Raw genomic sequence first — 12,989 nt, forward strand, 5'->3', positions numbered from 1 at the left:
AAATGATCTATGTGGAGTGAGAAGTATCCTAATTTTAAACCTTAAAGATTCTCTGCACTCAAATGAATTTTCTGAGACTAGTGACATAAATGGTATGGTATTTAGAAACATAATAAAATATGCTGCCTAATCCACCTATAATGCTACCATAATTCTAATTCACCAATCTGATATTCATTTTATTTTAAAAGCCTTATGGATTAAAAGGAAGGAAAGTGAACAGGGATTTATTTACTACCTTCTATGTGTCAGGCACTGTTCTAAATGCTTTACAAATATATTCTCATTTGATTCTCACAACACCTATAGATTCTATTATGATCCTCATTTTTCTGTAGAGGAAACTGAAGCAGAGAGATATTAAGTGACTTTTCAGGGTTGCACAGCTACTAAGTGTCTGAGATAGGAATTGAAACTAGATCTTCCAGACTTCTGACCTAACAGTTTATCCATTGTGCCACCTAATAATTTATACAAGACTCTAAGTATAGCACAAGAACCAAAATTTGGAATAATTATATGGAAAGGTAATCAAAACAGTAAGAAAAAAGAGTGAACTGATGACAAAATTTTGGGGAAAATATAACTGTATTAAACTTTTCTAAGTATGAAATCCTGATCACATCACCACACTACTCAAATCCTTGTGTGACCGCCTATTACCCACCAATTAAAATCCACTCTATAAATTCCCAATTCAGAACCCTCTACAATATTGCTACACTCCAATTTTTGAGGCTTATTTGATAGTTCTCCCCAATAATTACTTTAAGCTATAGCCAAACATCTTTCCATCCTCTAAATTTTTTCCCCAGTTTTTCAAGTCTAGGTCTTTGCTCATGGCAATGTTTGACTTGCTGGTCTCCTCTCTTCCACTTTGATCACTTGACATCCAGTGCTTCAAAAATATTTTTGCTCTATTTGGTAGGCAAGAAAAAAGAAAAAAAAACAGAACTGGGAGGTGGGATAGGAAGGAGGGAAATATAGTCAGTCTTTTACAATATATCTACTACGTCAATGTTTTGCATTAGCTACACATGTACAACCTATACTGAACTACGTATCTTCCCAGTAAGGGTGGGTGACAAGGGAGGAAGGGAATGAATCTGGAATTCAAAGTTTTAAAAATCAAATGTTTAAAAAAATATATATATGTATATACACTATTATTAATATTATTTTATACATATACTATTATTAATATTATTTTACATGCAATTGGTAAATAAGATATACAGGCACTGGGGCATAAAGATCTACCATGCCCTACTGGAAAAGTCAAAGGGAGTGTGGGAGAAGATATGGGAGAGAGCAGATTGGAGGAGGGGATATCCTGTGGGACTGCTATTTTGCGGCAGTGGGTAGGGGAAAAATGGGGAGAAAATTTGGAACTCAAAATCTGGCAGAAATGAATGATGTAAATCAGAAGTGAAAGCATTTGAAAAATAAAAAAAGAAAGAAAACAAAATGAGCATGGCAGGAAACACCAGTAAAAATTTGCAAGTGAAAAAAAAAAACTAGCTGTGTAATCTTGGGCAAGTTACTTAACCCCAATTCCCCTCCAAATAGAAAAAAAAATTGCAAGTGATTTTTCACCCTTGGTTCTTAAAGTTGAGGAGAAAAGTAACAAAGCAAGATTAATTGGAGTAGTCTATTCTGTCTTCAACTTATGGCTCTGTTTCCAACTGCCATATTTCTATTCTCTTTTATCAACTTGATCACTTTGTATAGAAAATAGCATAGTTTTACTTTTAGACTTTGTTTAGAAGCTTAAAATATTTTTAAATGTAGTATCTATCAATGATTTTCTATATGTATGAATGTTTTTCTTTAATGTAAATCCAATTCTACTCTCTTGGATTAGGTTAGGTAGATTTTATTTTCCTGAATTTTATACTTATTTGTATTGTTTTGAGCAAAATTACTCTAGATTTATTATGCTGTCTATACATATAGAATATATTTGCTTTTACACTTTATAAAGCATTTCACGTTGTAGTATTTATACAGATGTTTCTCTTTCATATTAGACTTAGTTTTCAAATGTTCAAAGAAGTTAATCCTTGAAAGAATGGTTTTTATTCCAATATTCTTTGCATTGATTATTTATTGATCATTGAATTTTAACAACACAAATCATTCTTGAATACAAGTGTCTTTAAATTGATTTTTTTCTTTCTTTTCTTAGGAAGTTGAAGATCATGTGGCATTTTTAATAACAGTTCCAACAGCCCTTGCTATTTTCTTCGCAATATTTATTCTTGTCTGCATTGAATCTGTATTTAAGAAGCTGCTTCGTGTTTTCTCTGTGGTAATATGGGTATGCCTCGTTGCCATGGGATATTTATTCATGTGTTTTGAGGGCTCCATCTTTGCTTGGGACCAGGTAAGATTTCAAAATATTTTAATAATCTCTTTGTTACATAATTGGATTATCACTTCTACACCCTAATCTAAACTGAATAACTCTGTAAGTGAATTACTTAACTAGACACCTTAGAAATAATGAAGTTGATGAGTAATATATTTTAATGAGAGATGATTTCCTCTCAATATATTCAAAACAGAAATAAAAACAATGACAGCTTAGTCACCATTACCTAAACAAAAGTCTTAGAGGCTAAAAATGTATTCAATATAAATTTATGCCATATATCTTCCTTTATACAGATAGCTTTCTGAGGAGCTTTGGCTGTTATGGAAAGAAAGAATTTCATAAACAAAGGCGTACTTCTAAGCTAAAAGTGGATAATAAAATTTAGCTGGGAGTTGTGATGCATAGTTATAGTTCCTCCTCCCGGGGAGGCTGAGGATTGTGGATCACTTGAGTTTGGGAGTTCTGAGCTGCAGTAGGCTGAAGCCAATCAGGTGCCCATACTAAGTCCAGCACCAGTATGATGAACCCTGGAAGCTGAGTTACAGTCTACCTGACGTGGCATCACTAGAGAGCCCAAGGAACACTTACTATCTACCAGAAATTAAAACAACTATTGATCCCATACTTTGGGGGTTCTCAGGTGCTGCTCCTACAGGCAAAGCTCGGTTCTAGGAGACGTAAACCAGGCTGCTGAAGTACAGGTGAATTATCTTATGTCAATAATAGAATGGGGTCAAAGCCACATTTTTGAGCAGCAGTGGAGCCAGGTCCATGAGTGACTGCTGTACCTTCAGACTGGGGGAAATAGGGAGGAACAGATAAATAAAACAAAACAAAATATAATTTTTGGAATATACCCATGTATTGAAATTTTTCTCTAAGATACCTACAGATGCAATGAAGATTTTTAGTTTATTTACTGGCACACATTTAGAGATAGTAAGCATGAAAAGGCTGACATACTTCATGGATGGCTGACAGGCACCTATTCCTCTTAGAATTATTTATGTGAAGAATTTAGGAAACATTAATCATCAAGACTCGGTCATTAACCAGGAAGTAAGCAAAAGATGAGAAGCAAAAATGTCTATCTGATGAATACAAATGATTTTACAGGGTTCTTCTTTGGGGGTTCCAACTTTTAGGCATTGTATAGGTCAATATGCCCTTAAAAGCATAGCACAGAAGTACCTATTGATGTGTTTATTTTTATTGGTAACACAGAAGACACATTCATTTTTAAAAGGCATTTATCAAATAGAAAAGACAATAAAGTGACAAGGAAATATCCTCCCATACATATATTCACAGAGATTACCACATCACTGGTAGGAGAGAGATAGTATATATGACCAGAGAACATTCATACCTCATAGATATTTAGAGGTCATGTGTAGCCAGGGACCATGCTTAAAAGGCCCCATAGAACTACATCATCTGGCCAGGAAACAAACTTAGAGGATTTTACTACACATGGAAGACATATGACCAGGGCATGTGTATGGGACAATTCATACCTCTGACATTTCAGGGCTACTAGTGTCTTCTGGTGATGTCACTGCCTTGCTCTCTGCTACTATCTCCTCAATGCTATTTCTCAAATTACCATTGGACCTAATTATTTTCTGCTGGGTATTGTATCTAATCATATTATTTCTTCTTTTTTTAGTTAGTATTTTATTTCCCCCCAGCTACATGTAAAAACAATTTTAACATCCATTTCTAGCATTTTGAGTTCCAATTATTCTCCCTTCCTCCCTCCTCACACCCACTCACTGAGAAAGCAAGTAATTCAATATAGATTATATATGTGTAGTCATGAAAATAATGCAAAATTTTCCAATAGTCATGTTGTGAAAGAAAACATAGACCTAAAAAAGAAAGAAAGAAAGTAAAAAATGTATGTTTCAATCTGTATTCAGATATCATCAGTTCTTTCTCTGGTGATGGACAGCACTTCTCATCATAAATCCTTCAGAGTTGTTTGGATCTAACTGAAGAGGAAGTAAATTACTTAAATAATCCCACCTCAGAAAAAGAAATTGAACAAGCCATCAGTCACCTCCCTAGGAAAAAATCTCCAGGGCCAGATGGATTCACTAGTGAATTCTACCAAACATTTAAAGAACAATTGATTCCAATACTCTACAAATTATTTGGGAAAATTAGTGAAGAAGGAGTCCTACCAAATTCTTTTTATGACACAAATATGGTACTGATACCTAAATCAGGAAGAGATAAAACAGAGAAAGAAAATTATAGACCAATCTCCCTCATGAATATAGATGCAAAAATTCTAAATAAAATGCTAGCCAAAAGACTACAGCAACTTATCTCAAGAATAATACACTTTGATCAGGTAGGATTTATTCCAGGAATGCAAGAATGGTTTAATATTAGGAAAACCATCAATATAATTGATCATATCAACAATAAAACTAGCAGAAACCACATGATCATCTCAATAGAGGAAGAAAAGGCTTTTGACAAAATACAACATCCATTCCTATTAAAAACATTAGAAAGTATAGGAATAAATGCAGCCTTCCTTAAAATAATAGGTAGCATCTATTTAAAGTCATCAGCAAGTATTATATGTAATGGGGAGAAACTGGAAGCATTTCCCATAAGATCAGGGGTGAAACAAGGGTGTCCACTATCACCCCTCTTATTCAATCTGGTACTAGAAATGTTAGCAGTAGCAATTAGAGAAGAAAAAGAAATCAAAGGAATCAAGTTAGGCAAAGAAGAGGCCAAGCTATCACTCTTTGCAGATGATATGATGATATACTTAGAGAATCCTAGAGAATCAAGTAAAAAACTGCTTGAGACAATAAATAAATTTGGCAAAGTTGCAGGATATAAAATAAACCCACATAAATCCTCGGCATTCCTATATATTTCCAATGAAATTCAACAGAAAGAAGTAGAAAGAGAAATCCCATTTAAAATTACTGTAGACATTATAAAATATTTGGGAATCTACCTGCCAAAACAAACCCAGGACCTGTATTATCATAACTACAAAACACTTTTCACACAAATAAAATCAGATCTAACTAATTGGAAAAATATCAATTGCTCATGGCTGGGTCAAGCTAATATAATAAAAATGACAATTTTACCTAAATTATATAATTAGTGCCATACCAATTAATTTACCAAAAAACTACTTTATAGAGTTAGAAAAAATAGTAACAAAATTCATCTGGAAGAATAAATGGTCCAGAATATCAAGGGAATTAATGAAAAAAAATGCTAGGGAAGGTGGACTAGCTTTACCAGATTTCAATCTGTATTATAAAGCAGCAGTCATCAAAATTACTTGGTACTGGCTGAGGAATAGAGGAGTGGATCAATGGAATAGATTAGGCACACGAGATTCAGAAGTGAACGACTACAGTAATGTATTGTTTGATAAACCCCCAGACCCTGGTTTTTGGGATAAGAACTCACTATTTGACAAAAACTGCTGGGAAAACTGGAATATAGTATGGTAGAAACTGGACATAGACCATTATCTAACACCATATATCAAAATCAAGTCTAAATGGGTTCATGATCTAGGTATAAAGGTTGATACTGTAAGCAGTCTGCTAAAACAAGGAATAGTTTACCTATCAGACTTGTGGAGAGGGAATGACTTTATGACGAAACAGGAATTAGAGAACATTATAAAATGTAAAATGGATAATTTTGACTACATGAAATTGAAAAGTTTCTGTATAAATAAAGCCAATGTAACCAAGATTAAGAGGGAGGTGGGAAATTGGGAAAGAATCTTTACAACCTATGTCTCTGACAAAGGACTCATCTCTAAAATATACAGAGAACTGAGTCAGAGTTGTTTGGATCATTTCATTGCTGAGAAAAACTAATTCATCCACAGCTGATCATTTTTCAATATTTCTGTTACTTTGTATATAGTACATTTCACTTTGCATTAGCTATGTAAGTCTTTTCAGGTTCCTCTGGAAGTATCCTGCTAATAATTTCTTGTAGTACAATAGTATTCCATCCAAATCACATATCATGATTAGTTCCACCATCTCCCAATTGATGGGCATCCACTCAGTTTCAAATTCTTTGCCACCAGAAAAGAGCAGATATAAATATTTTTGTACATATAGGTTCCTTTCCGTTTTTATCTCTTTAGAGATACAGACCTTGTAGCAGTCAAAGGATATGTATAGTTTTATAGCCTTTTGGACATAGTTCCAAACTGATATTCAAAATGATTGAATCAGTTCACAATTTCACCAATAGTGGATTAATGTCCCAATTTTCCACATCCCCTCCAACATTTGCCATTTACCTTTGCTGTCCTTTTAGTCAATCTAATACATATGAGGCAGTGTTTCAGAATTGTTTTAATCAGCATTTCTCCAATCAGTGGTGAGTTATAACATTTTTTCATATGAGCATAGATAGCTTTGATTACTTTATCTGAAAACTGCTCTTACCTTTTGATCATTTATCAGTTAGGGAATGGTTTCTATATTTTTAAATAAATTTTATTCAGTTCTCTATATATTTTAGAAATGAGAACTTTATCATTAAAAAATTTTCTTCATGTAGTGAATAGATTACTGGCCCTGGAGTCAGGAGGACCTGAGTTCAAATCCAGCCTTAGACACAACACAAAAACTAGCCATGTGACATTGGGCAAGTCACTTAACCCCAATTGCCCTCCAAAAAGAAAAAAAAATGCTTCAACATGTTTTTTGCAGTTACTATTGCTAAATGGATTTCCCTCCATCCTATCCCCCCCCAAATTTATTTTATTCTATTATTTTACTCTATTCCTCCTCAAAAGTATTTGTTTCTGATTACTCTGTCCCCAATCTGCCCTCCCTTCTGTCACCGCCCCTTTCTTCTATCTATCTCCTTCCTCTCTTGCTTTCCTGTAGAGTAAGATAGATTTCTATACCCAATTCAGTGCCTATGTTATTCTCTCTTTTAGCCAATTCTGATTAGAGTAAGATTTGCTAACTCCCCATCTTCCCTTCTATTTATAAAAGCTTTTTCTTTCCTCTTTCATGTGAGATAATTTGCCTCATTCCACCTCATCCTTTCCCTTTGTTCTATTGCATCCCTCTAACATCCCTTACTTATTTTTATATAATCCATTCATATTCAACTCACACCTTTGCATTCTGTCTATATATACTCCTTCTAACTGCCCAAATGAGAAAATTCCTATGAATAACAAATATCATTTTCTCATATAGGTATGTAAACAGTTAAAACTTACTAAATCCATTATGATTTCCCTTTCCTGTTTACTGTTTTATGCTTCTCTTGATTCATATATTTGAAAGTCAAATCTTCTATTCAGTTCTGGTCTTTTCCTTAAGAATGCTCGAGCATCCTCTATTTCATTGAAAATCCATTTTTTCACTTGAAAGATTATACTCAATTTTGTTTGATAGGTGATTCTTGGTTGTAATCCTAGTTCCTTTTTCCTCCAGAATATCATATTCCAACCCCTCTGATCCCTTAAAGTGGAAGCTACTACATCTTGGGCTATCCTAATTGTGGCTTCATGATACTTGAAATGTTTCTTTCTGGTCACTTACAATATTTTCTCCTTGACATGGGGGTTCTAGAATTTGGCTATAATATTCCTAGGAGTTTTTATTTTGGAATTTCATTTAAGAGGCGATTGGTGGATTCTTTCTGTTTCTATTTTACCCTTGATTCTAGAATGTTAGGCAATTTTCCTTGATAATTTCTTGAAAGATGATGTGTAAGCTATTTTTTTAAATTGTGGCTTTCATGTAGTCCAATGATTTTAAAAGTATCTCTCTTGGTTTGTCCTCCCAGCCCCCACAGTTTAGTTGTTTTTCCAAAGAGATATTTTACATTGTCTTCTATTTTTTTTCATTCTTTTGTTTTTTATTGTTTCTTGATTTCTCATGAAGTCATTAGCTTCCATTTCCTCAATTCTAACTTTTTAGGAATTATTTTCTTCAGTGAGCTTTTGTTTCTCCTTTTTCATTTGGCTAATTCTGCTTTTAAAGGCATTCTTCTCATCACTGACTTTTTGGACCACTTTTACCATTTGATCTGGTCTGTTTTTTAAGTGACCACAAACACTCTTTTTTGACCTTGAACCCTAAGGAGGATCCCTGCTCCACTGTGGCCACAATCTCTGGTGTACTAGTAGTGCTCCTTGCCCTGGGACTGCAACCCAGGACTGAAACTCTGATCTAAGTACAGACAAAGCAACACAGTCCTGCCTCAATGCTAGCAAAAAGACGCTTGTAATTTCCTTCTGACCAGTTGTTCAACCCCCTTACTGTGTGTGGGAGGAGAATTCCAGATTGAATTAATGGCTCCCAAGGCCTGCTTCTGGTTTGGTGGGGCAGGAATTGTCCTTGTGCAACTTATTCTAGAATGTGCTCCATTCTCACCCATGTCTGACAGACCTTTCCTGCTGAACTCCTAAGTTGGTTTTGGCATCTGTGCACTGGGAGATCTGGATATCACCAGTGCTGCTAGTGATTCATTCCAAAATCTGCTCCAGGTTTGCTGGGTCTGTCTGCCCTGGTGCAGCCTGCACTGAACTGCACTCCTCTCTCACCCTGGTGCAACACACCTTTCATCCTGACCTTTTAAGTTGTCTTAGGGGAAAATTTTATTTTATTCCTTTTGTGGATTCTGCTGTTTTAGAATTTGTCTAGAGTCATTAGCTAAAGGTATTTGGAGTGGTTTGGGGGAGAGCTCAGGCAAGTCCCTGTCTTTACTCGACCATCTTGGCCTAATCCTATTATTTCTACTGGGTAGATTAACTGTGTTTCTATTAATCTGTCATTGCTAAAATATTCTTTGCTGCCATATGCTGGACCTCAGCTCTTTAATCTATCCAGCGCTCTCTCCTGAACTCTGCTGTGGAACAAATTGTCACACACTTCTCTCTGACAGAGGCCAGCTAATTCTCTTTTAATGCACAATACTGGAACACAAAACCACCCTGCCAAAATTTCAGTCAAGCTAAGATTATTTTTAGATCTTCGCCCCAGAAATGAGTTTTCCTTCCCTCACAAGATCCTCTCTGGCAGGCATGAAGAAAAAGGTGGAAGGAAGAATAAAAGGCTAAGTAAGGAGGCAGGTCCATATATTTGTACCATTATTTCACATTCTACCATTTGTTTTGAATATATTCCAGCAATATTCCAATAATAAAATCGTTGTACTTTTGTGTCATATTGTGGTGAATGCAAACCTTACTCTTTTTCTTACATGAAAAATTCATGGAAAGAGTTGTATGAAAGGTTGCTGAGTGAGGAGAGAGAAGCCATGAGAACAATATACACAAAGATTAACAATATTGGAAGAAGTAATGTTCAAAAGCAACAGAACTCAGATCAATTACAGTGAACATTCAACTGGTGCAAAAGAACAGATGATGAAGCATTTCCCCTTTCTTGGCAGAGAGTTGAGGGATTATAAATTTGTAATGCAGCTAGTGTTTTCAAAAGGGATTATTTTCTCAGTTGGCTTTATTTATCTTTATTTGTTTCAAAGGAGAGTTTACTGGACATAAGGAGTACATATAAGGAATTAATTAATGCAATTTTTTTTAAAGCAATCAGGGTTAAGTAACTTGCTCAAGGTTACACAGCCAGTTATGTTTGTGTGGGTGCCGAGTATCTGAAGCCGGAACCGATCCCAGGTCTCCTGACACTGGGGCCAGCAATCTTATTCACTGCACCACCTGGCCACCCCAATTGATGCAATTTTTAAAAATTTACCATAAAACATTTTTTTAAGTTTGTATTTTTTATTACTGAAATTTAAATACACAATAAGAAAAGAAAAAGAAACATAAACTTAAAAATAGAAACTTAGCTACAAATTAAGAAAAGAAAAAGAAGCATGTCATATGCACAGAACATAAGAGAGGATTCAAAATACGAAGCAATACATTTCCATTTTAAGAAAGCTATATAATAAATGCTACATGTTGTGTTGAGAACTATCCATCTTTGCTTCTTTATGAGGTTTCTTTTGTTCTCTGCTGTACACTTTTTACTTTGTTCTTTTTTCAGCCTTTCTTCCTTCCACCCCCCACAAAGCTAAAATTAAGTGTGGATATACTTATATGTTAATAAAGATACATAGCTATACATATATATATATATATAGCCATACTTTCCCTAACAAATTCAACTTTTGATCTTTTTTATCTGTATATAAATATATGTTTATATATATATATATATATATATATATATATATATATCTTATTTCCTATATATCCTAATTCCTCTACTTTACTTCCACCCACTACCTTACCCTCCTATGACTTAACCTACTCCCTTTCCAAGGATCCCTCCCTTATCTTCCTATTCCCATAAATCTAATTTTAAATTTTCTTAATTTTATTTTTTGTTTCTTTTTTTCATTTTTCAAACGCTTTTTTAACTTCTGATTTACATCATTCGTTTCTGCCAGATTTTGAGTTGCAAATTTTCTCCCCATTTTTCCCCTACTCACCACCCCAAAATAGCGGTCCCACAGGATATCCCCTCCTCCAATCTGCTCTCTCCCATATTTTTCCCCATACCCCTTTCAACTTTTCCACTAGGGCATGGTGGATTTCTATGACCCAGTGCCTGTATGTCTTATTTCCCAATTACATAGAAAGTAGTATTAATAATAGTATATATATATATATATATATATATATATATATATATATATGTTATACACACACACACACACACATATATATATTTCTAAACATTTGATTTGATTTTAAAACTTTGAATTCCAGATTTATTCCCTTCCTCCCTTGTCACTCACCCTTACTGGGAAGATAAGCAGTTCAGTACAGGTTGTACATGTGTAGCTAATGTAAAACATTAACATAGTAGATATATTGTAAAAAACTGACTATAGTTCCCTCCCTCCTATCCCACCTCCCACTAGTTCTATTCTGTACTTTGATCCCATCTCTTTTCAAAAGTGGGTGCTTCCAACTTCCCTCCCCCCAGCCTGCCCTGCCTCCCATCATCCTCCCTCTCATCCCTTTCCCCCCTACCCTCCTGTTGGGTGAGATACCATATTTAGTGGGTATTTCATTCCCTCCCCAAGCCAAATTCAATGAGAATAAGGTTGACCCATTGCCTTTTGCCTTCCTATTCTTCCCCTCCATTGTAACCATTTTCCCTTGCCTCTTCTATATGAGATAGTTTACCCCATTCTGTCTCTCCCTATCTCCTTTCATTATATTCCTCTCTCATCTCTTAATTTCACCTTGTAAGTATCATCTCTTCCTATTAAATTGGTCTTGTGCCCTCTATGTATACCTGTAAACATATATACACACATTCACATATGTATTCATATGCCCATATTCCCTCATATATAGACATGTATATATTTCTGTTCCCTTCAACTATTTTTCATACTGATAAAATTTTCATCAGTTACAATTATTGTTTTTCTATGTAGGAATTTTAATGGTTTAACTTTGATAAGTTCCTTATGATTTCTTTTCCCTGTTTACCTTCTCATGCTTTTCTTGCTTCTTGTATCTGAATGTCAGATTTTCTATTCAACTCTGGTATTTTCAGCAAGAATGCTTGAAAGTCCTCTATTCCACTGAATGATCATATTATTCCCTGAAACATGATACTCAGTTTTGCTGGGTAGGTGATTCTTGGTTTTAATCCCAGATCCTTTGACCTCTGGAATACCACATTCAAAGCCCTTGGATCCCTCAGTGTAGAAGCTGTCAGATCCTGTGTTATCCTGATTGTGTTTCCACAATATTCAAATTGTTTCTTCCTGGCTGCTTGTAATATTCTCTCCTTGATCTGGGAATTTTGGGATCTGGCTATAATATTCCTACGAGTTTTCTTTTTGGGATCTTTTTCAGGAGGTGATCAGTTGATTCTTTCAACCTCTATTTTGCCCTCTGATTCTAAAACATCCGTGCAGTTTTATTTGAGGATTTCTTGGAGGATAACATCTAGGTTCCTTCTTTGATCATGGCTTTTAGGTAGTCCAATAATTTTTAAATTATCTCTCCTGGATTTATTTTCCAGGTCAGTGGTTTTATCCATGAGATATTTCACATTGACTTCTATTCTTTCACTTGTTTGGATCTGTTTAACAGCATCTTGATTTCTCATAAAGTCATTAGCTTCCATTTGTTCCAATCTAATTCTGAGGCAATGAATCTTCTCAGTGAGCTTTTGAGATTCTTTTTTCATCTGGCAAATTTGGCTTTTTAAGTCATTCTTTTCCTCATTGCATTTTTGAGCCTCTTTTGCCATTTGAGTTAGTCTATTTTTTAAGGTTTGAATTTCCTCAGTCAGTCTGTTGACTCTCATTTCATAATTTTCTTGCATGGTTCTCAATTCTCTTCCCAATTTTTCCTCCACTTCTCTTATCTGCTTCTAAAGGTCCTCTATGGCCCTTAACCAGCTCATATTTTCCTTTGAAGGTTTTGGTGCAGGAGTTTTGACTTCACTCTCTTCCTCCTGTTCCATACTTTGCTCCCTTCTGTCCCCAAAATAGGAGTATAATGTTGGGTTCTTCTCTTTGCTTTGTTTCCTTTGCCTGGTCATGTTGCCTATCAATTACTTGACTTATGGGC

At 34.9% G+C, this 12,989-nt stretch overlaps 1 protein-coding gene across 1 annotated transcript in view; it reads left to right on the plus strand.

The window, feature by feature from the left end:
• Positions 1 to 12,989, plus strand: part of ADCY2 (adenylate cyclase 2) — a 586,315-nt gene that overhangs the window by 19,654 nt on the left and 553,672 nt on the right. Inside the window, exon 2 of the mRNA XM_069076933.1 lies at positions 2,189 to 2,386. Coding sequence (XP_068933034.1) covers positions 2,189 to 2,386 — 198 coding nt within the window. The remainder of the gene's footprint in view (positions 1 to 2,188; positions 2,387 to 12,989) is intronic.

The sequence above is a fragment of the Petaurus breviceps genome, unplaced genomic scaffold (genome assembly GCF_028583685.1).
Source record: "Petaurus breviceps papuanus isolate PSGF00001 unplaced genomic scaffold, PetGlider_PUasm1.0 151, whole genome shotgun sequence".
In the NCBI taxonomy this organism is placed as follows: Eukaryota; Metazoa; Chordata; class Mammalia; order Diprotodontia; family Petauridae; genus Petaurus; species Petaurus breviceps.